Raw genomic sequence first — 25,146 nt, forward strand, 5'->3', positions numbered from 1 at the left:
ATCCCGTACCCCGAGTATCAGCCTGTCATTATCCTGTACCCCAAGTATCAGCCTGTCATTATCCCGTACCCCGAGTATCAGCCTGTCATTATCCTGTACCCCGAGTATCAGCCTGTCATTATCCTGTACCCCAAGTGTCAGCCTGTCATTATCCTGTACCCCAAGTGTCAGCCTGTCATTATCCTGTACCCCGAGTATCAGCCTGTCATTATCCTGTACCCCAAGTATCAGCCCGTCATTATCCTGTACCCCAAGTATCAGCCTGTCATTATCCTGTACCCCAAGTATCAGCCTGTCATTATCCCGTACCCCAAGTATCAGCCTGTCATTATCCCGTACCCCAAGTATCAGCCTGTCATTATCCCGTACCCCAAGTGTCAGCCTGTCATTATCCTGTACCCCAAGTATCAGCCTGTCATTATCCTGTACCCGAAGTATCAGCCTGTCATTATCCTGTACCCCAAGTATCAGCCTGTCATTATCCTGTACCCCAAGTATCAGCCTGTCATTATCCCGTACCCCAAGTATCAGCCTGTCGTTATCCTGTACCCCGAGTATCAGTATCGCACATTACAGATACAGACCATGCTCTTACTACACCCCAATACCATCCAATAAACCTCGGGCCTGTGTCATCTGGCAGGGTAACCTATAGACATATACTGTATACACACACACATATATATATATTATATATATATATTATATGTATACACACACGTCGCTTCCTCAGGGAGGGAAATAATTCAATAGGACGATAAGCCGGAGAGGAAATACTTGACAGTGATGGGAGTCTCGGAGAAGGCGCAGTATGAGGAGCAGCCACCGGCCGTCTTTGAAGTCGTCTTCTTTGTGCTTTGTATAACTTAATGGATCTTAAAATGTAACAAAAACCTGAGGCAGATGAGTAAATAACCTGATGGGGGACGAGAGCGGCCATTACCGGCCGGCAGCTGCTTCATGTCACCAGAGGACGCGGCCTGTCTGCGCTGCCCGCCGCGGCTGCCGGAGGCTTCCCTCAATTTTCGGTTTTAGTAGAAATATTAAAATTGACGTAAAATGATTAAACAAGAAAAATCCAGACGTTCCAAAAATATCCCAAAACTTATTCCAAGAGTCTGATACATTTCTCAGGTTTTGACCCAACAATATAAGTGAATTCAGTGAATGTAACAAAAATGTATCAAGTCAATAAAAAACAGGACACAATACACACTGGCGGCGGGGGGGGGGGGGGGAATATTCTTCTATAAATTCCAATGATTCTGAATTGTTGGAACAGCAATTAGTTTTACCCCCCAGACTCAAAACTGTGAGAAACATCAGCGCCACCCCTGTCCACAGGCCGTGTCTGGTATTGCATCTTTGATAACCTCCTTATCAAAGGGGTGTGGCCCACCCAGTAACACCAGCAGCTCTGATTGGACAGTGTAGGAGTATTCCGCTGACAATGTAATCCTACCTTTCTAAGAGGAATAACAGAGGAACGCCGTAACTTAGAGTTATAAGGAAACATGTTCCAGAGTTGTGGTTGGATGAAGAATAGAAGTCTATAGTAGAACAGACATTTCAGGAGAGGTAAGAGATCCCCTTTAAAGAAAAAAAGAAAAATCTGAGCAAAACGAATTGCATTGGTTGGGTAAAGATAAGCGGCGTTGGTGTCGTAGCGGAATATCGGAACAGCTCAGAAAACCGCTAAACCCTAAAGACCATTCCATGAGAATTCATCTCAATGCCACAAGCTCACCCATAAAGCCTGCGGTCTGATCTCCCGGCCAGGACACACAAGGGGCTGTGAGAACGAGCGGCCTCCTCCGTATCCTCTCCCATAGACGGACAATCAATCTTTCAGAAGCTTCCTATCATTGGTGATTGTATCTGATGGTATCTGCCTTTCATGTCCGGACCCTCGTACAATACCCCATTCTGTGCACAGCTTTATTTCCATTTCTGGAGAGCGTCGCAACAACCGCCCGCTTATGTGTGAACGCTATGACGGTCTAATGGTCTGCGTGAGCTCATCCCTCAGACTAATCCCAAAACTGGGGGCAGACGGAGATGAGGAGGGGGCGGCCATTGTTCTAGCTAATGGCTGCAATTAGCAGGTCACCCGGCTTTTATCTCGTCACTCAGAGGTTGTTCCCAAGATTCTGGAAACTTATAACTCCATGTGCGAAAGTCTTCTTCAAAGGCGGAAAACTCACAGTATGTCAGAAGGGTCCCGAATCTTACACCCCGGAGCCTTCCGGCCGGGTCAGTGGTCACCGGAGAATGGTCAAGTGTATCCAATGTATCCTGTACCCCAAATATACTGGATGCAAAGTGCAATGTGCTGCATGTCCGATTTACAAGGAGCCCCCTGAATCTCCCAAGAGCCCCCAAAAACGTGACCAAAGTGCGGAGTTATAATAGTGCACAGCTGAGCATTGGCCAAGCGCAGGATCGGATTCTACAAGGAGGAAGCAGATTTATTAATTTCAATTTAAGAAGCCGCAGAAGAAAGGAGGAAACTCCTGCAGAATATTCCACCTGGGCTGATGTTTATTGCACAGGGGTCTGTTCACACTATGGCTGTAATGCACATTGGAACAGAAGGTATATTAACGAAAGTGTATGTGCAAGGGAGGTATATGTAAGGAGATAGATAGATAGATAGATAGATAGATAGATAGATAGAAGATAGATAGATAGGAGAGAGATAGATAGATAGATAGATAGATAGATAGAAGATAGATAGATAGATAGATAGGAGAGAGATAGATAGATAGATAGATAGATAGATAGATAGATAGAAGATAGATAGATAGATAGGAGATAGATAGATAGATAGATAGATAGATAGATAGATAGATAGATAGGAGAGAGATAGATAGATAGATAGGAGATAGATAGATAGAGAGATAGATAAATAGATAGATAGGAGATAGATAGACAGAGAGATAGATAGATAGATAGATAGATAGATAGGAGATAGATAGATAGATAGATAGATAGGAGATAGATAGATAGATAGATAGATAGATAGGAGATAGATAGATAGAGAGATAGATAAATAGATAGATAGGAGATAGATAGACAGATAGACAGAGAGATAGATAGATAGATAGATAGGAGATAGACAGATAGATAGATAGGAAATAGATCTATGTCCTATCTCCTATCTATCTATCTATCTATCTATCTATCTATCTATCTATCTATCTATCTATCTATCCTCGATAGATAGATAGATAGATAGATAGATAGATAGATAGATAGATAGGAGACCCGGCCGCACACGGTCACCCCTATATCTACACGGGGTCTGTACATACAGTCCTGCTTGGCCTCCCTAGCCTTAGTATATATGACACAGTAGGTGGTGGTCCGGGGGTGGGGGGCTTTGGAGTGACCCCGTGTTACACAGTTCATTCGGTCACCGGTGTCACAATCTATTAGAGGATCTTGGAGCGGCGCAGACACTTTCCTCGGTGAAGTCGCTGATTTGTTTTCCTTTTCGGAATGGTTTCTTTTTTTAAACACGGCGTCCCAGTCCCCTGCGGACATCGCCTGTCAGTCATGGCCTGGGGGATGTGGTAAATACTGGGGTCAGAGCGGAGTCTCAGACCGCTGCCAAGAAGCCTCCCAAGATGTGCAGTCATGAACTTCATCCTATGGTCTCCCTCCATATTAGCGAAACGTCGCAGCCGCCATTATAACCCCATAACCCGCCAATGGAACCGTTATGTGATTTGTACATTAAAATAAACTTGAATAAAATAATTTGCATATCCCAGACAATATTAAACAAAATAGTAACAAAAAATATAAATAAGAAATTGAAATTTTCCAAATAATATGCAAAAAATAAATTTAATTTAAATTTTAATTAACCCCGTCCTTCCTATTTATTCGGTCATATTAATATTTCCTAATCTACCTGGTATCATACTAATTATTTTAGTATTTCGCTACATTAGAATATAGTTTTTTTATTTCTTATTTTTTAATATTTAAAATTTCTACAATTTTGTAATTTTATTGCATAATTGCATTTATAAAAAAACAAAGATAAAATTTAAAAAAAATAATTTTTTTTTCTTGTTCTAGAAATTTGTGTTTTAAATTAAAGTGATATGAAAGAAAAATAAAATTTTAAATTTTAAAAATACAATAAAATGATAAAAAAAAATTAATTTGTTTAAAAATGAGATATATATATATATATATATATATATATATATATATATATATAAAAAGAATTTATTTTTTTTTATCCAGCATCAAAAAAAAATCTAAAATGCCAAAGTAAAAAAAATACTCAAAAACCAATAAATAGAAAAAAATAGCAATTTATATTTTTTTATTTTTTTTCATTTTTGTTGTAATCTGTACAAATTTTACACCATTAAAGGGAATTTCTACTAAAATGTGAAAATTTCTAAAAAAAAAATCAGCTAAAAGCAGAACAACGTGTGATATAAAGTCACTTCCAATACTTGGACTCGATATCCTTTAAATCTCCCCCATATTCTAGTGGTATCAGTGGCAGCCATATCCCGCTACAGCCGGTACAACGCTGCCCACTAGTGGTCGATGAGTTCTTACCTTCAGAGCTGGAATCTCCACGTTGTCATTGAGACTGACGGATCCAGAGAGGATGGTGCCTGTCATCACCGTGCCCTGACCCTTGATGGAGAAACAGTGGTCAACGGCCATGAGGAAGGGCCCGGAGGGATCTCTGCGAGGCAAGTAGGCCTGAGACTTCAAGAGCTGGATGGAGGTGGGGAGGGGGTGAAAAAAAAAAAAAAAAAGACGAAAAACACAAAGGTTCATTGAAATTGCTAAGAGGAGTAAATACGGTGTCGCCAGAAGCCGCAGGCGATCGTCTTTGTAGTAAGTTAATATCACTAACACCATTACCCCGAGTCATAGAACAAAAACTAACATCAAAATCACACAACAGATTATTAAAACATTTATAAAAAAAAAAAAAAAAAAAAAAAGAATACTTGAACAAACAGAACTTTCTAAAAAAAATTCTTTAAAAATTACATAAATTTGTCATTTTGTTTCAATTTTGAAAATTTGATGTTTGAAATAATTCTAATATTACCAATGTGTGGGGGGGATAGAAATAATAATTACATTTTTAAAAAATTTTTGGAAGGTCCAAATTGATGAATTTCCAAAAAGTTTATCCCAACAGATCTGCAATATTGAACTGAATTCTGATATCTGTGTCCAGGAAACACAATCCGTTCGATGGTCACGTTTCTACCGCCAATCACGGAATCATGGAATTAATCTCGCAACATCACAGATTCCCGTAACGGCGAGCTGAGCGCAAATGTGGCCGGAACATTCATACCCCACCACCGTGATAATAACAGAAATATATTGAGCATCATGATCCAAAAACTTATTAAAAAAAAATTAAAAAAAATTTAAATTTGCAATTAAAATTAATTTTTTTTTTTTTTTCCGAATTCCAAGTGTGTACTATTTAATATACCAAACAAAATTTACAAAATTGAATTGGCCCTGACACTAACATAATAGAAATCAAAAAACTAGAAGACCGAGGAATATTTCGGCTTACAAGATGCTCATTTTGGGGGCAAAACCCCCCCAAAAAAGCCAAAAACATAAACCCCATACAAGAGTTCTGCGCTATATCCCCTACATGTGAATAAACCCTAAAAGCAGCAGAACCTGAGAAGTGACATCACCACATTTTATTCTTTTGCAGAAACATTTTTGGATTTTTTTTTTCTCAGAGTTCTGTCCAGGAATTTCAGAGAAAGACGCCCGCGGGGAAACGCAATCAGATTGTGAGATCAGAAATCCTTAACGGAAAACAAAACAGGGAAGTAAATATCAGAGACGCGTCTGAAGGATGTGGCCATCGGCCTCCCCACAGCATGAGCTGACTGCACAGGATCCACACGGCCGCTGCCCACAAACTACTCGCAACATAATGACTTCCTGTAGCAGCGGAGAGAGTGACTGTAATCGTAGAAGAAGAAGGCCCCCGAAAAAAGGAGACAATTTTAAAGAAAAAAATGTATTTTCAAAAATTAAATTTTAAAAAGTTCAGAAGATTACAGTAGGCTAAACCCCAAGCACAGTCACATCACCCCACCCCTGTGGTGACATCCTCTGCTTTGACAAATACATTTTTGGCTACCTGGAGCCAGCACTAGAGAGAGAGCACAGGAGCCACTGTCTACCTATAGCTCCCCCTAGTGGTGACTGCAGGTAGACAGAACTTCTATCATATTAACATGAGCAATATACACACCTCCATTAATTCGGAGATTCCCTGAGCACTTTCAGTTTCCGGGGCTTCTGGTCCTCCAGGTTTGGCAGCCACAGAAATAATAGGACAACCACTAAATCTACAGGGGAAAAGCAAATATTACAGAAGAGGCAAAAGCAGAACATGCATAGAACCCTGTTCAGACCAAAGTCTTACATATAGGGGCAGTATTATAGTAGTTATATTCTTGTACATAGGAGTAGTATTATAGTAGTTATATTCTTGTACATAGGAGGTAGTATTATAGTAGTTATATTCTTGTATATAGGAGGTAGTATTATAGTAGTTATATTATTGTACATAGGAGTAGTATTATAGTAGTTATATTCTTGTACATAGGGGTAGTATTATAGTAGTTATATTCTTGTACATAGGGGCAGTATTATAATAGTTATATTATTGTACATAGGAGTAGTATTATAGTAGTTATATTCTAGTACATAGGAGTAGTATTATAGTAGTTATATTCTAGTACATAGGAGTAGTATTATAGTAGTTATATTCTTGTACATAGGAGGTAGTATTATAGTAGTTATATTCTTGTACATAGGAGTAGTATTATAGTAGTTATATTCTTGTACATAGGAGCAGTATTATAGTAGTTATATTCTTGTACATAGGAGTAGTATTATAGTAGTTATATTCTTGTACATAGGAGTAGTATTATAGTAGTTATATTCTTGTACATAGGGGCAGTATTATAATAGTTATATTATTGTACATAGGAGGTAGTATTATAGAAGTTATATTCTAGTACATAGGAGTAGTATTATAGTAGTTATATTCTTGTACATAGGAGCAGTATTACAGTAGTTATATTCTTGTACATAGGAGCAGTATTATAGTAGTTATATTCTTGTACATAGGAGCAGTATTATAGTAGTTATATTCTTGTATATAGGAGGTAGTATTATAGTAGTTATATTCTAGTACATAGGGGGCAGTATTATAGTAGTTATATTCTTGTACATAGGAGGTAGTATTATAGTAGTTATATTCTAGTACATAGGGGGCAGTATTATAGTAGTTATATTCTTGTACATAGGAGTAGTATTATAGTAGTTATATTCTTGTACATAGGAGTAGTATTATAGTAGTTATATTCTAGTACATAGGGGGCAGTATTATAGTAGTTATATTCTTGTACATAGGAGTAGTATTATAGTAGTTATATTCTTGTACATAGGAGCAGTATTATAGTAGTTATATTCTTGTACATAGGAGGTAGTATTATAGTAGTTATATTCTTGTACATAGGAGTAGTATTATAGTAGTTATATTCTTGTACATAGGAGCAGTATTATAGTAGTTATATTCTTGTACATAGGAGCAGTATTATAGTAGTTATATTCTTGTACATAGGAGTAGTATTATAGTAGTTATATTCTTGTACATAGGAGTAGTATTATAGTAGTTATATTCTTGTACATAGGAGTAGTATTATAGTAGTTATATTCCTGTACATAGGAGTAGTATTATAGTAGTTATATTCTTGTACATAGGAGCAGTATTATAGTAGTTATATTCTTGTACATAGGAGGTAGTATTATAGTAGTTATATTCTTGTACATAGGAGTAGTATTATAGTAGTTATATTCTAGTACATAGGAGCAGTATTATAGTAGTTATATTCTTGTACATAGGAGTAGTATTATAGTAGTTATATTCTAGTACATAGGGGGCAGTATTATATTCTAGTAAATAGGGGTCAGTATTATATTCTAGTACATAGTACTCCTAAGCCACTCAACAGATCCTTAAATTTTTGGCAAACTTTTTGGCAATACAGTGCTGGTGATGTGTTCCCTCTCAGCTATCCATCTATACACAGTGCAGTCTCTCTGTGTGTGGAGCAGTTCCGCCTTGGCCTCCAGTATTTACTACTGACATGTCCATTAAATAAAGAGTGAATAGAGGTCAACGGTGACAGATTAGCTTTACTGCGATGCAATATAATTTCATGTCCAGGTTATATTACGACATACTGTAACATATATTTGCTCTTCGGGGGACATTGCAGTGGTGGCTCCTTGTCCTCATCTCCTGTGGTATGAGGTCAGGTCTCCCCTGCTCCAGAAGAAGCAGAACATAGATGGATTACTGAAGAATCTCACCGGGCTTCAGCCTCTCTGATACATATTGAATTTTACAGAGAGCCAACAACAGTGACTTCCAATGACTGTAATCCGCTTGCCCGCGGCTCTGATTGGGAACATTCGTAGTGAGAGTCAAAGAGATTAACAACAAAGCTTGGGGAAATTCAATTACACTTAATCCAAACACCAGAAAAATGAACATTGCGTGGAACAGGAACAAATGTTGAAACAGGTGTATTCATTTTAACAAAATAATAATAAACCGGTCTGTAGACTTAAGAGAGCGCGACTACCGCTAAGCACGGTCCCCGAGATCCTTCATAGACTATCGATTGTCCCGCAAGATGGCGAGTGACAAATTCTAGACAGTCGTCAACAAACTGAGAAAAGATTCATAGCATACTGTGCCATGTGCCACGCTCCGTCATACATGGCGCCCCAATGAAGGGGATAAGGACAAGCAAGCAAAGTGGGCACCAACTACCAACAAGGCAGTATCCTCCAATTGGTGTAGTCATCCAAATTCATCGACTATCGCCCATGAGGACTCTTCTGGACAGATTGATGGTACTTGGAGCCATAGACATCTCTTCGAGACCACCACACAAAATTGCATGAAAAAGTGGTGGAAAACTGAAAATGGGCCTGATGAAGGAGGTGGTCTTCTGGAGAGGTCTCACTGCATCTTCTAACACATTAAGGGAGATGCCAGAATGTAGTCCAACATTAAACACCTTATACAAAGTACATGAAGCGATTTTTCATTCCCAATGTAAACCCATTTGTGCCCTTCTTCAGACTCCTCTCATGTTCCTCTTGTGCCTTCTTCAGACTCCTCATGTGTCCATCTTCAGATTCCTCAGGTCCATCATGTCCCCTACTCCAGACTCCTCTTGAACCTTCTTTAGACTATTCATATCCTTATTGTGCCCGTCTTCAGACTCCAGACTCTTGAGCCCCTTTTGTAGCCTTCTTCGGACTACTTGTGTCCTTCTCTACCTTTCCTGCCCTTCTTCAGACTCTTCTGGCAACTGCTTATCTCACACATATCCAAAAAATCAGGCAAGTTGACCATGCCCAGTCCATCCTTGCCCCCAACATCTGCTCTATGGGAGAGTCAGGACATCCCAATATACATTAAATGGTTCTGGTACTGCTACAGTCAGCGGACGTGGTCAACTTTTACGGCATGTTGCTTTACGACATAGAAGAGTAACAGCTGGTATCCTTCATGTCATCAGGCTACAGATATACTTAAAAGGGCAACATAAAACAAAAACTTGTTCCATCATCGTGTGTAAATTTCTGATGTCAGCCTCAGTTGTATTGACCTCCACTTTAGTCCTGGAAGTAAGTGGGTCACAGCAGCCATATTGAGCTATCATTTAGTCACACAGTCCCTGCCGCGATGCTAAAATTCACAGTCCCTGGTCTTCCCTCACCTATAGGAGACCCCTCCTCTCCTAAAACACGTGTCATTTTTCTAACATTTAGTAGACAGCCTAAAACAGTGACCACAAAGACACCGCCATGTGCGGGTTCTTGGGAGCACAAACACTACTTACTTAGTATTCTCTAAAGTCTTCTGCATCTTCTTGGTCATCCTGTCGATAGCAGTCTGTCTCTTGTTTTCTGGCAGCAAATCGATTTTGTTTAAGACGACCACCATCTTGTTGCAGGCAATCTGTCCAATAACCAGGCACTCGGCAGACTGGGTCTGCATGCCCTTGGTGACGTCGATGACCAGCATCATGAGATCTATGATCTGTGCACCTGTCCAGACAGACAGCAACATGTTAACAGGGTGCAAAATTACATATAGGAGAGCTAAGTCCAGTAAGAGAAGAATGGACCCGGAAAGAAAATCAGGTAACTGGGACTTGGGTGAATTTACATGTGTATTGCAAAGCTCCATTAATTTATCAACATGGACCTGGACCCCGTGATCACTTCCTAGTCTAGAGCATGGATTACTCCATGGTACATGAATAAAACTCCACAACTACAGTATAGACACAAGGGACAGAGAAGGAACTAATGGAGGGACGTTAGTGCCAAACAACCCGGAACCATCTGGTTCAGAGTCATAGAGAATAAATTGAGAGTCTTCTTTGAGGTCTTGTGACATCCCGTATTTTTCGAGTGGTACTTGGGTAACAAAAAACGCAGCTTCTCAGTTTTTATTATTATTTTATGCAAAAATTTAAACATGGATGTGAATAGAAACCGAGTCACTGTCGCCTGTGCGGGCGCACACTTCCATTTTGCCTCATTTAGTGCGGGCGCGCTTCTCGAGTGTCTACGCTCAACAGCAGATTTACCGTTTGTGTAGAATCTTAGAAACGGGTCAATAAAAGTAAAAAGTAATGATAAAGGAAATCAGCATTTAGTGAATGGCCTCTGCTCTCTCCATTCAATGATCTTCTGCCAAATTTCTAGAGATAGATCATAAAGAATAAAGGAGGAAGACCTGAGTCATGAGGAGATAAGGCTGCGGCAGCCTCGGCTTAAGGTTAGCCATTTACTGCTGACCACAGAGATAACCGCCAATACCCGGCCGCCATTCTCCTGACCTGCTTACAAGCGAATGAAACTACTTCTCTGAGCTGACAACAGCACTTCAAGGATTACAAGGAAATGAAACCTTCTCGCAAATACAGAAAAATACCAGGATGGACAAAGGCGCCGAGCGCTCCGCTTTGTTTCACGAGGGGCAGGGTTAAAAAATATAGACAAAAATAGAGAATAGACTGAAGTATAAATTATAACATTGGGACTGGGGCGGAATATACAGGAATATTGTATATCCAACACTGAAGAAAAGCTCCGCGACCAACATCAAAGTCTTCCCATGGCCACCACTAATGCTACGCTCCTCTGCAAGGTCCCGGAATTTAGGTTCAGTCATTGGGTTCACATCTGTGCCAGAGTTTGCTTTTGGAGGCCGCGTCGCAGTGACTACCGAAAATCCATGGACGAAAAAGTCCAACTAATTTGAAAGAACGGACACTCAATGGATCCCATTATTATCCATTGTTTTAGCAGTCAGTGTCCGTTGTACTGGTCCTCCAACGGACACACGGGTGCATATGTGAATATAGCAAGGCATATGTTAAATGGGTTGTGCCATTATGGCATATGGATGTCATATGACCCCATTATGGCCCCAGATAAATCTCTAGCTCTGGAGGTCTCATGTACTACATAATCACCTATCAAACTGAATGGATACCATGTAATACCGCTTTTCTCCTGTAGTGGCGGCTATAATAATACAGGATCACCTATGGTGCAGAGACGATCCTACAGCGATCAGTCCTATAATTTAGAACATTTCGTGGAATAACTGAGTAAATGTGATAATGTCTTTTCTACCGAGAGTTATAACAAAGAAACTAAACAAGGTCAGCTAATCCGGCCTGAGACTAATTTTTGTATTCCATATTATCAGAATTTGTGAACCATTAGGAGGCAAATCATACAGCAATATATATTAATCGAGTACTAAAATTCAGCAGCAAGACAACAAGTTCCTAACTATCAGTCCGTTTGGTATACCCAATGACCCTATGATAAATCATATACTCCAGTGTCTCCTCCTCTTCACTTATCTAAAAGGTATTTTGGTTCTATAATGGAGGTTGTCCCATGAAGGCTCCATAAAAGGGATGTCCCTACTCTATTATCAAGAGCAAAGAGTGGCTCCCGCTTTGGAGGACTCAATGTGACTGCGCGTTATAGGATTACTGAATGAGCACCGTGCAATACCACAAGTCTCCAGCAGTGGCCGCTATGTTGATAACTGATCGACGGAGGATTAATCAGCTGATGCCACTGAAATCTGAGAGCAGGATCACAATTTAAAGGGTTTTTTGCGACTTCCATATTGATGGCTTAGCCTTGGGGGTCCAACAACTGGTTTCCCTGCTGACTACCTGCCTGAAGAGGCCTTGGCACCGATGTGGTCATGTTCATTTATCACGTTATAGCGCTCACTGGACAGTCGTGGCCTCTTTAACCAGCAGATGTCCCGAGTGTCGGACCCCAGTGATTATATATTAACGACCTAAGGATATCCTAATAATACATCATCAATATACCAGTCCTAGGTGCCCAATTCTAGGTTGCCCATAGGTCAGGTAAAAGTGCTTACGACTGGCCTAGATGGGCTCTTTACTCTAATTCACTGCCAGCTTTGGGCTACAATCCAATGTGAACCGTATTACGTTCCTGGTGGACGTCCCTCTCCCGAATATTGGTCCAGTCCGTGATCGTCTACGAACCCTTGAAATGCTATCAGATACAGATCCGCCTCCCATGGTCTACAGAAATCCATGAGCCTATTGGAGATAATCCCGCTTATTCCCTACGGTTTTGGCGTGGTGTCATGTGACCGGCGCTGGCGCACTTTTATTAGCGGTACGCTGCCGTTAATTTGAGCAGCAAAACAAATTCCAAAACAGAGAAACCACGGCTGATTGAAAGCAGAGGGCTCGGGAAATCCAGCCGAGGAGCTGTTATTGCTTCCCAACTATCCATGACTACCAGCCTTGAAATAAGATAATCCTCTTGATCGGAGAGGGAATTGGGAACAGACCGTGCTCTGCTAGCGACGTCCTGGCGCAGATGCTGGGTGTAATACTTCTGTATTATCTGAGGATTTGACTTGACGGGTTTTTTTTCTTTCCTTTTTCTTCCATTTTTCTAATGTTCTTGGAGTTATTGTGGCGACTCCTCGACAAGACACAACGCGGGAAATCAATGCGGTTTATGAGACTTAGTTATGGTTCATTGGACACAAGCATTGTGTTAGGATGAGCGCAGGCCGTCGCCTCCACGCTAGGAGGAGATAGACAAGAGAAAACAAACAGAGAGCGAGGATTTCGAGGGAAGACCTAGTGTGAGTCACGGCTGGTCTGTCGGAATTAAAACTTAAAGGGGGAGTCCATCTAAGGGGTCCTGATGATCACCGGATAGATCAGGGACAGCTGCACATGACCCCGGTAGTGTAATGAGGAATTCTGTGGTCACATTGAGTCCCGGTAGTGTAATGTGGTCACATTGAGTCCTCCAGAGCAGCACTCTCTGCAGTGGATACGAATCTATCCAATAGAGACCCTTCTCTATGATGTATATAGTCTAGTATGGACAACCCCTATACCACCACTGAAGGGAGCGCGATTTCGAGGGTAAATACTTAGCAGAATATTTCACAATGCAGCTTTTTGGCGCGTGGCATCGCAGGGTGCCGTATAGCGCTGGGCTGCACCCCAGGGTAAGCTGGTACAGGACAGAATTTTAGTGGATTTTGCTTAAGTCTCTGAAAATTCTGCAATGGATTATAGGAACAGCGAACGAGATCTTAAAATGAAACGCCAATTTGTTTTGCGGATTTTGTTGCAAATTTGCTGCAGATGTTATGCAATGCACAAGATTCTGTCGGGTCCTACCTATAGGGACCGACAGAATCTGCAATGGCCTACAGGTCCCTGGAGCGGGAGCAACACAAAAACAGGGCCATGGAGGAAGCAAATTCCCAGTGGTGCGGCCATCAGACATCTATCTGTGACAATTCCAATAATTCCGGATTCCCTGCTGGTCTCTACTTCCTGCTGCAGCAATGCGAGCCCAGAACACGGACACGTGACCACTGCGGCAGTTAGTGATGGTAAGGGACGTCGCTGCTGCAGCAAGAAACAGAGACCAGCAGGGGGAGCAATGAAGCAGAAGAAACAAGAGCGTTGGGGCGAGTATGACTTCTTATTTGTGAACTTACATCCTAGTAGGAGCCATCATGGCGGCCGTCGTGGTTGTCACCCAGATGTTTCCGAAGCAGATAGATGTAAGACCAGTGCGAGCAGCAGAGGATGAGGTTTTATGTCTTCGGGGGGTTTTGGAGGGCACGGCTCCGGATGATTAGGTAGAAGATCCTGTAATCAATGTGCGGCTGATTTTATACGTTACTGAATTGATGCAATTAAGTCGCAGCAGACAGGACGCCAAACCGCAGCGCTGATCTGCACGCGGGAATACACGGCGAGGGGCGATGACCTTTCCACCCCATCGATGTAATTAGATTTTATGCTTTGGGAAGGAATTAAAGACACATCCCTGGGTTATTCTGTGGTGAGCCCTGTTTATTTACTGCAGCGCTCCATCTACCTGGGGTAATTACAGAGGAAAATAAGCTGTTTAACCCTCGACAGGCTAGACAAGCCGCCGTATATACAAGTCTGAAAGAAATCCATTTACAGAGGTCACGGCACCGGGCAGGATAGGGACGGGGGTTGGGGATGGTCCCAGGGGTGTCCGGTGAATATGCCATCAACGTCTTATATGAGGTTGTGGAACTTCAATATTGATGAACTGGTCGTAGGAGACTTTGGTGGGGGGGCAGACTGACGTCACAGTCGTCGGTCACATGACCCATTTGCATCTCAGTCCCCTTTAAAAGGAATAGGAGCTGCAATACCACGCCCAGCCACGATATAATGAGAGGCGCTGTGCTTGGCAAGCAGTGAAGATGAAACAGCTCTAGTTTGAACGCCGTGGCCTCTTCAAACAGCTGATCCCTATAATAGTTCCGGAAAACCCCTTTAAAAGGGCGCTCCAGGCTTAATTGATGAGCGATGGGGGATCTCACACCTGGGACCACCGCCGATCAGCTGTGGGCGACATACATTGTATAGTGGCTGTGCTTGGTATTGCTGAACCTCAGCAGGGATAGACTTGCTCTGGTGACAATCTCTGCGGAGCAGATAACAGGGAACAATAGCTTGCAGGTAACCACACAAAATTAGGTTGGATCCCCTTTTCCATATCTCTTACTACGTAGATTGTTACTAGCACAATGGCTTCATTTCAGATAGGACTGAAAACACTAAATTTCCAGCAACCCCCAGGACAAAAACCGGAACCCCCCCCCCCCCCAAAATGAATTAAAGGACCCGCCATTACCGCCCGGCTCCATATCACGACATCACATTCAGCTTTTAGACTGAAATCCAATGTGATAAAACCTTTACTGCTCAGGGGTGGGGGGCAGTGACAGGGTTAAGCTCGCTGTGCCCCCCGATAACACTTTTTTGGATCACTTTTCAGAACTTTCACCAAACAACAGAATTTAGAATAAAAAAAAAGGGGGGGGGGGGTGAGCGGCATCTGATCCGTGATACAGACTCCCAAAGATTAAAGTCACGAGCAGAGACAGGCGACTGTTTTCTTAATAACTGAAAACACAAGCCGGAGTCTGAATGTGCCCATTGTTAGGTGGGGAGGGGTCTGCGGGGAGACAGGACAAGCTGGCGACATGGCTGCCGCCCCATTTACACACACAGATCTGCAGCGACCTGGGGGATACAAGAGAACAATAGAGCGGGGTCACCGGGGCGGCCACATGTGCCCATTATTCTGCCCTCCCCCCCATTGTGTCTCCTTTTTTGTAACTTATCACTTTGTGTCTTTTTTTAGTGTTTGATACAATTTGTCTTCTCTCCCAATTTATTTTGCTTCTTTTTTTTTTTAAATTTAACTTTTTAATATTTTTATAACTTTTTGATTGCTTGGGTGCATCGATGGGCCAGAAACCTCGACGGCTGCCGGTCCATTGCTCTCTGCAGATCGCAAGACAGATCAAGTTTTTGGCAATAGGACGACATGGTAGTGTTCCGACGCAGATGTGAAATGAGCCCAATCCAACAAGACGTGACCCAGAAAGTCCAATAATCCGGGACCTGATTAAGAACCGCAGAACGGGACAAAAAGTTCTTGACATTAGATTTTATTTTTGGGATTCCTGATAAGTTTCCTGATGTTACTTCGCTATGGCAGCCCAATAATCCAGGATATTTGATAATCCAATACCTATCATTCCCATTGATCAGGATTAACCCTGTCCTGAAACTTGATGTCAAAGCAAATAGGATTTAGGTGGTTGGTGCAGTTCAATATTTAGGTAACAATATGGACACTGCAAAAAATTAAGACCCCCCACCACCACCACCACCCCATTGCTGCAAAAATAAAATAAAATGCAAAACTACTGTGCGGTCCTCAAGGGGTAAAAGAAATTTTGCTGCACCCAAATGCAAACTAGTAGCATCTTATCAAACACCATAAGATGTGTGCATGCTGAGAGCGGTAGTGCGACGGACAAGGCGCACGGTGAAATCCAGTACGTGAGCTCGCGGCTGTCCATCATCCTGACCCCTGTGTCGCCGCCTGGGAATTCCTCGCTGCCACAAGGTCTTTGATGATCGGCCTGATGTACATGAAGGGAGGAAACAATTACTGTCGCTGACATTTCAGCAGCTTCTGATATTTCATCTGCGGCCCATGTAAGGCCGGAGGGGGGGGGGGGGGGGTCAGGTTTAGGGTAAAATGTTGCCTCTGATGACACAGACCTGGCTACAATGCACCAGGGCAGGAGTCCAGCCACTGCTGACAGGTCGGAGGCCCCGGGCGATGGGCACCGATCCCGCTATTTCCACCCTATTAATGTAATTAGCCATTATTTGTACAGTGTGCGCTCACAGCATAGGCCCCGGGGAGAGGTCAAAGTCATAACTAGGTAAATATGCCATTCAGGATTCAGAAAAGTTGTATGAGCGCTATAAATACAGCCATGTGTCACCCAGCTTTCCCCGGCACAAATGCACTAAGATGTGGCTGAATAGAACTGCGGAGGTCACTAAGGAACGGCTATGACCTGGTCAAGGGGTGATGGATTGGGAAGAGCCATCATCACCCGCCAGCTGCTTGGCCAGATCAGGGCGCACAGGTCCAAGTGATGTCAGATGAGAGAGGTGTCCCTGCACAAAGGACCATGGACAAGAGGGTCAAATATTTGTCCCTGACCTTCTGACCTATGGCATTCCAGGTAGGAGATAAATTGCTGGGTCCACAACGCCCCCTTGTGCTACAAACCAAGCAATGCAAGTAAGCAGAAAATACTAGAACTAGGAACAATAAATCTGCCCAACGTGTTACATAGTTATATCCGGCACCTTGGAAAGCTGGGTCACAACTTACACGGCTACCATTATGACCACTGCCATCCAGTTCTCACCTAAGCCGTCTTAGTGTCTCTATGGTCAGACATGGCAGGAGCGAGGTGTGTACCAAACCAGCCGGGGCGGCGAGAAGCGGCAAAGAAACCGACACCGGGATATGGCGCTGCCCCAAGTTATAGGCCTGACGCGACTATGACATGGAGGACGATTGTGAGGTTTATCCTTATGATATATATGTAGCTATGTCACACCATTCACAAGCAAAAGAAAAAATCCCTCCCCTATAAACCTGGTCTATTTTCGGGTGGAAAAAAAAATTGCAACCCAGCAGAGGATCTAAAAGCAGGTAAAACCATCAGATCGCCGTTTTCCCCCCTAAAACCTGGATACAGATCGCCCGCTGCCCTGATTTTCCGTGCGCCTTGGCCTCAGACATGTGGCCCGCTGTGTATTTTTCAATAACACGGCCCTTATCCAGGATCTGCGCAGCTTTGTCTTTTTCCTGATCCCACAACATTAAGGAATTAGGAAACGTCTTGAATAATCCCCTTCCAATAGTGGCCGGGGCCTGAACCCGACTAATGAGGTCACTCATCCCTTGATCTGGAGGCTCCGTCTGTTTTCCTCCATCATTGCGTCACCTGGTTGAATACCTCCGCGCACATGCCTCGGATACACCCGCTGCCCCTAATCTTGTCTCCCTCGGGCATTTACAAGAGTTCAAGATAAAAAAACCAAAAACGTAACATTGACGATATCAGAGAAGAAAGTGGAAACATACGAGCCGTGAACTCTGCACGCAGAAATCATACGGGGACAGGAATATGGAGGAGAGCGGACGATTCATTGTGGAATTCAATCTGGAAATGTAGAGATTTGACCCTTTACATGCTGGAATGGGGTTTTACTATCAGGGACCCACCAATCCTGAAAATAAAGGGGACCCCAAACTGCTGCCCATTCACTTGCATTACTTTATAACACCCCTTTAGGCCATGCTCTCTTATGAATATCTGGAAAAGCTGGGTGACAGCCAACGTGGCTACCATTGCAGCTCCTGATAGTCTAATAATATTACGTTATCGTCTATCCTCTAGATAGCACATGGAAAGTGGGGGTTCCATTACATATTTTGTAGCATATGGTGGGGGGTTGGTGTCCCCCATTCCCCCAGCAGCCACTCCCAAAGAAAGTTGAATGGAGAGAACGGCCATGACTACAACCCTCAGTAACCCTATAGCTGTGCAGGCACCACTCCATTTGACTCCTATAGATCACAGCCTTGTTGCCGGGGGGCCATGGGGCATGACACCCCATTCTTGAAACCTATAGGGATCGCAGCAGTCTGACCCACATCGATCTCACAGTGGACAGGTGATCTCTTGATATATCCCTTTAGCTTTTCAAGAATCCCAAATGACAAATTTGCTATAGGATCGGCTGGACTAAGCATCATTGCCATTCAGGGTTATAGGAAAGCTGGATAAACACCATGGTGGGGCTGTTAGCCCACACATAAGTCATCCTGTGTTCTAATAAACCATACATTTACATTGTTGCAGGAGGTTTGGATGATTCCACCCCACCCAGCTGGTCTCTGTCCTGTTTGCTATAATGTATCAGTGCGGATTCCATGACATGACCAGGATACAATTAGAGCAAATCCTTATTGTCCCGACTTCTAGATCTGTATAGGAGATGGCGGACTCAGGATGTGGAGGGGAACGATGCGGAGTCACCAGGTGTGCAGGGAGCTACCATGTAAGGGACACCTTCCAGTCCTTGCACTGCTATGTTCCCGGGAAAGTGAAGAATGGCACCCGGCGCTGCAGCCCCATCATTCTCAGGATTAGTCGGGGGTCTTACCTGCACCGATCATAAAGTGATGGTGTATCCTAGAAATATGGCGTCACTTAAAGGGGTGGTAATAACCCTGTGAAGAGTAACCGCACTCATATGTCAGAAGTGATGACCAGCGGGAGTCTGGGTGAGGCGAGGAGACGCCCCTCTGGCTACCATCACGTCTCCTTCATAGAATCGATTGGCTGATCACTGCTGCCCCATCTTTCCAGCGATTGTGGGGTCTCAGCCCACAGACCCCCACCTATGGCCACTTTCTGAACATGCTGTCACTCTAAGTACAATATGCAATAAACTACATTTTTTTTTGGCAAAAATACCTGCACATTCCAACCCCATGAGGCTCAGTACCGGCGCACCTTGTATATATAACATATGTGATAGCGCAGAGACATCCGGCCTGCAGGAAGTACAGACAACAAAACTCCGATAAATTAAGTTACCTGAAGACATTCGTCCTAATCAAGGGACTTCTCTGATCCGCAGCCAAAAAGTAGCTGTGCCGGTGACGAGGCAGGAGCAGGAGATAGGAGAGATTACATCGCAGCCGCCGCCATTGATTCCGTCCTCCTTTATTCCCTTTAATTCTTAATTTGTTGCAGGCAGCAGCTAAAGAGACAAGTCTAAGAGGAGAGAGCGCTGGAGAGCCCAGCACAGGGCCCCGGGGGGTGGTGGGAGCAATGGCGGCCGCTGGCATCCACTGTCTTGGCAGTGATTGGAACCATTCTGATTTAGGATACAGGTTGCAACAAGCCTTTAACCAGGGGTAAATAATGAGGTTTCCATCCAGTGACAGCAAATACAGTCAAGTGAATGGGAATGGCTTCCATGTCCTAGACTGCTTGGTGACTGGTGGGGTTGCAGAGCTCGGACCCCCAATATTCATAGAGTGATGCCATTACCTATCCTTTCTATATACATTCCCATACATAGTATTCTGTATATTAGGTCAGCGCTCACGTTTCGGTATGTTTATATTTGACATTGTTGGTGGAGAGTCTTTACCCCACAGATCCGGAAGGTTCCGCCGTCGCCGCCTTCATCATAATTGGAATAAATTAAGAGAGCCTGGGCCTGACAATGGGCGACACATGAGGACACATTCCCGGCACGGACGGTTCACATCTCCTTCTGCGGCCATTAGACTGTCGTTGGCAGAAAGAACAAACCGAGAAGAGAAAGAAATACTGGAGAAACACGATGGCGGAAACTGATAAAATTCATGACATGCAGGAAAAACAAAGGAGGGAACGGGCCTGCGAGAAGGATTCATTGACATGTCACCGTGACCCGCTCCCACTCAGGAGAGACTCGCCGCTTCACAGAATGGCCCATTGTCTCCTCAATTTCTTTCCGTGGGAAAATGTGAAAAAAAACCCCGAAGGCGACACGAACGCCGGCGGCCATATTGCCGTTTAATCATTTAGAAAATTAAATTTAAAAAAAATATATTTATCACATGATACAGGTCCACGCTTGTGCAGTGCGATCTTGTCACGCTGACACCTGGTGGCGATGTATCTGCGTCGCACTGCGTCATGTTCACTGGGAGCATTTATTACTGAGGATGTGATCAAAACATGATTGGATACCCCAGACCCCCACAGATCAGCTGCTTGATCACGGTCATTGGTCACAAGGTACAGCAGCAGCAGTAAAGTGACTAGGGGTGAGCTGCAATACCAAGCATGGCCACTACAATATGTACGGCGCTGTGCTTGGCAGTGAAGAGGCCACTGAGCTCACCCCAACACTGCAGCTTCTTGCACCAGGTGACCATTAGGGGTCGTGGGTGTTGGACCCTCAGCGATCAGATACTGATGACCTACCGTAAGGATGTGATTGCCAGCAAACCCCTTTAAGTGTACGCAATGTATAACGCAACGTTCCACAACATTTTAAAGCTCTCTGCTTGCTGTCAGTGATTGGAAATGTTATTGCTGACAGTCAGAGGAGAATGTTCTGCCAAACCCGGGCCAAAACGGGTCACATGGCTATGCTGCAGCATTTGTTATGGGTCTGAACATGAGGAAATCTCAGACAATGGGTGTGGCCAGTGTCATGCTGAGAGTTGTAGTACTACAACAGCCAAGAGCCGTGTCCACCAATCACTAGAATTAATGCAGAGTGTGAATGGAGCAGTGGTCACATGGACATCCTGCGCCTCCATTAAAGGGACGTTCTGGGCTTTGGTAATTGATGACCTACCCTTAGAATAAGTCATACATTGAAGGTCAGCCGGGGCCGCTGCAGATTAGCTGTTTGAAGCGCGTTCCACTTCCTAGGTCATCTGACGACAGATTCATCGATCACATGGTCTGTTTGTAGCTCAGTCCCATTCCAGTGAACGAGCTGTGCACAGACAGTATATAATGTACAGCCCTGGGCCTGGTTTTCGGTAAAGAGACCACAGAGCTGACCTGAACACTGCCGTCTCCTGATCAGTAGGGTGGGACAAGGGTCGGGCCCCCCTGATACTAGAGGAGACTATAGGGCTACATTTACTGGTATGCACAATTGCTCTCGGTTATCAACCAACTCTAAGTAGAGAGACCTCCCTGCCCCCCCCCCCCCCCCCCCCCGTGAGCGCCCCCTAGAGATATCCACTGTGTCGTACCTTCTCATACACCACATTTGTATTTTGCAAGAATAATTGGCGGCTTGTCAGAAGCCGAGCTCTCCGGGGCGATGACAGCGATGGCTTCTCCTTAGGACAGGTCATCAGGGAAGAGTTCTTATTTGTTGCAGATTTTGCTGCATTTTTTTGAGCCGAAATATATAGGACGTTCTTTTACCTTCTTGTATAGTTACTCTTGGCTTTGGCTCATAAAAACTTCAGCAAAATCTGCAACAAAAAAAAGAAAAAAAACACTTTTCTGCAAAGTGGAGCATCAACATTAAGGTGCATTCACACATGGCAGATTTATGACAGAGATTTCTACAGCCTGGACAACCACTTTAGGAGCCCAGCTGAAGCTGTGACACTGAGCTGAGGGTTTGTTGCATTGTATCCAGTCCTGCCAGGTTAATACTGCACTGATACATTGTAGCAAACTATCAGCACAAGATAGACATTGATGTGTTTGCATTGCCTCACTAGATACAATTGTACCGGACCCTCAGCTGTGTTTAGCCCCCAGTGACAGGACCACACTCACCCCCTATGATGGTCCTGATGAGGGACGCATGGCCCGGGCAGTCTACCAGCGTGAACTGCAGCCTCTTGTAGCCGGTGTGGCTGAGGTGCTGGGGCAGCGGCACGGTGAAGGAGGAGAAGCCCAGGTCCAGGGTGATGCCCCGCTCCCGGCTCTGCGGGTTCTTGTCGAAGGCGGCGGTGGAGGCCGTGGTGCTGAGGGCCTTGGCCAGGGACGTCTTCCCGCTGTCAATGTGGCCCAGCACCCCGACATTGAAGTTCAGAGTCTCCCCAGCTGCTGTCATGGGGGCGGCCATGCCTGCGTTCCAGCGTGAGACGCTCTGCTTCCGCGTAGTGCGCCGAGAAACCCTTCCGACCGGGAACAAAAGACACAACGCATTAGTTCCTCCTCTGAAACAATCTGGCCATTCCTATTGCAGTATTCATTACTATTTTATTTTTATTTATTTTTTTCTGCCATTTCTGATATTTCCCTATTAAGCCTTTTATAGGCATGTCCAATGTTCATTGCATCTAATTCTTAATATACAAACCTCATTCCTCAGATTACTGCCAGCAATGGGTGTCACTAGAGATCTGCAGTATAAATCATCCATTGCTGACCTATAGTCATCTCATGTACTCACCAGCTTATACAGGTCTAGTAAGAATATATAACTGTGTGCTCAAAATCAACTTTATCATATAATATAATCATGTGTCCACCATATTGGTTGCCTGTGCTGGATGACATCATCATACAGTGATGACATCATCATACAGTGATGACATCAAGAAGCAGCAGAGTCCGCAGTGACCCAACAGTGCAGAAAATACACAGAATCTTGAAAATAAGAATATCAGTATTATTGACCACTTAGAATTGTATGAATATATTCTTAGGGGCTGGAGAAACCCTATAAGGCTGAGGCCCGCGTTGCAGAAATGCTGCTTTTTTGTTGCAGATTTTGCTACGTTTTTCTGAGCCAAAGCCAAGAGAGGATTGAGCAGAAAGTAGACGTATAAGAACTTCCTATAGGTTTCCCATGCCTTTTGGCTTTGGCTCAAAAAATCACAGCAAAATCTGCAACAACAACAAAAAAAAGCATTTCCGCAACGGGGGGCTTTAGGATGAATTTCATTCTTTTCTTTTTTTTTTTTTGTAATGAACATAACTCGCACATCAATCTCTTGTACCTTTTTTTTCCAAAGAAGATAAACAGCTTCATATCTCATGAGAGACGCATATCATAGACAGAATGAGTGGTCGTTGAAGAAGGAGAGATGGCAACCATCAGATAGACCGGATCACGGAAAGATCACGTCCCCCTGACTCTGTCGTCCCCCCGTGACATCATCTTCACCAGATCCTCATTTCATTGCTAGTTATATCACTCATTAATAAACATAAGCCTAATTCTTCACTGGGTCGGTCAGGGGAGATGATATTTGGTTGACTCCATCAAACTTTCTATAACCTTCTCATCCTTCCCTGCTGCTCAATAGTGAGCCCAGCACCGGGGTGCAAGAAACTTCCCAAACTATGTTTTCTCTGTGTGCCCCCTCTGACTGTCCTCCCTAGGCATGTGCCCTCCTATTATAAATATGGCCCTGGTCACATCTATGGTAACATTACTTGTTTCATAGCCTAAAAGGAGTCCTATTTGTCATGTAAGCTATGTGTAGAGCTGTGATACACCTGGGATCTGACATGTAACCGTATTCCTGTCTGCAGACGCCTTCCAATCCTTCAGCGATTAACAATTCCACATTATCATATTAACCCTGAGCTGTTTAGAATCCTAATAATATCTCCATCAACTCCCATAAATAGGATTATTATGCTCTGGGAAGGGGCACATCATTTCCTCCGATTCTAATGCGTGTGCGCGTCTACTTAATCTAAAGCAAAAAAAAAAAAGTGTAAGCCGTGTCCAAACTAAATAAATTTCCCTCAAATAAATAAGCCATTCATTACTCAGGAGTCTCGTGTAAGACCTTGGTTCGTGTCCATAGATTGTACCTTTCCCTTTGTCGAAATCCGATACACGACCGCAAATAAATTCTAAATGTTTAGCGCATGAAGCACTTACCCGAGAGAAACCCAACACCCACCCGCAGAATATATTTCCTTTATCATGGAGACTTTGTTTTCATTCCTATAGCAATCCTAGAGTAAGCGCAGGAAGTGATATTGCCAGAAAAGATCGGGGTTAAATGTTCAGGTCTCACACATATTCTTCCATATTTATAGTGGAGGGGACGAATTCCAAAAATAACAATGTTCCTGACAGTCCAAATCCATCAAACTTCAAGGATATTTCAATGGTTGAAGGAATATGAGCGCGTTCTGCAAATCTGGCGATCCCCATTTTATAAACACATTGGCCCCTGAGCCCTCCTTGGATATCACATGACAGGCGGACTAGCTGTAGTGCTGGGATATAGGGTATAATAATGTCAGGTTCTCCTCACATACACAGAACTGGCTGTCTGAGAGCGCTTAGGAACAACTAAAGCTTTCAAGTCGTTCACTAGGGCCGTGTTCAGCGGGGTTTTATATCGGACATTATACACTATATACAAAGCAAATGGGGCCCCGAAGGAAACCTGTGGGAGCATTTGTCCATAGACCGGTTACACTAGGATCACACCTGTATTTGGGGGTCCGCCTACAAACCTAATCCGCCTGAAAAAGTGGATACCCACAGAAATCTGCGCACGCCATCCACTATAATGCCAGGA

At 43.7% G+C, this 25,146-nt stretch overlaps 1 protein-coding gene across 1 annotated transcript in view; it reads right to left on the bottom strand.

Annotated features, from left to right (window-relative positions):
• The window catches only part of EEFSEC (eukaryotic elongation factor, selenocysteine-tRNA specific), an 82,993-nt gene extending 60,268 nt beyond the window's left edge, over window positions 1-22,725 (bottom strand). Inside the window, exons 1-4 of the mRNA XM_075286624.1 lie at window positions 22,427-22,725; window positions 9,963-10,170; window positions 6,284-6,380; window positions 4,588-4,752 (exon numbers count right to left, since the gene is read on the bottom strand). Of these exons, the coding sequence (XP_075142725.1) occupies window positions 4,588-4,752; window positions 6,284-6,380; window positions 9,963-10,170; window positions 22,427-22,718 (762 nt within the window). The 5' untranslated portion in view covers window positions 22,719-22,725. The remainder of the gene's footprint in view (window positions 1-4,587; window positions 4,753-6,283; window positions 6,381-9,962; window positions 10,171-22,426) is intronic.
• Window positions 22,726-25,146: the final 2,421 nt, after the last annotated feature.

This window comes from Leptodactylus fuscus, chromosome 9 (assembly GCF_031893055.1).
Source record: "Leptodactylus fuscus isolate aLepFus1 chromosome 9, aLepFus1.hap2, whole genome shotgun sequence".
NCBI lineage: Eukaryota > Metazoa > Chordata > Amphibia > Anura > Leptodactylidae > Leptodactylus > Leptodactylus fuscus.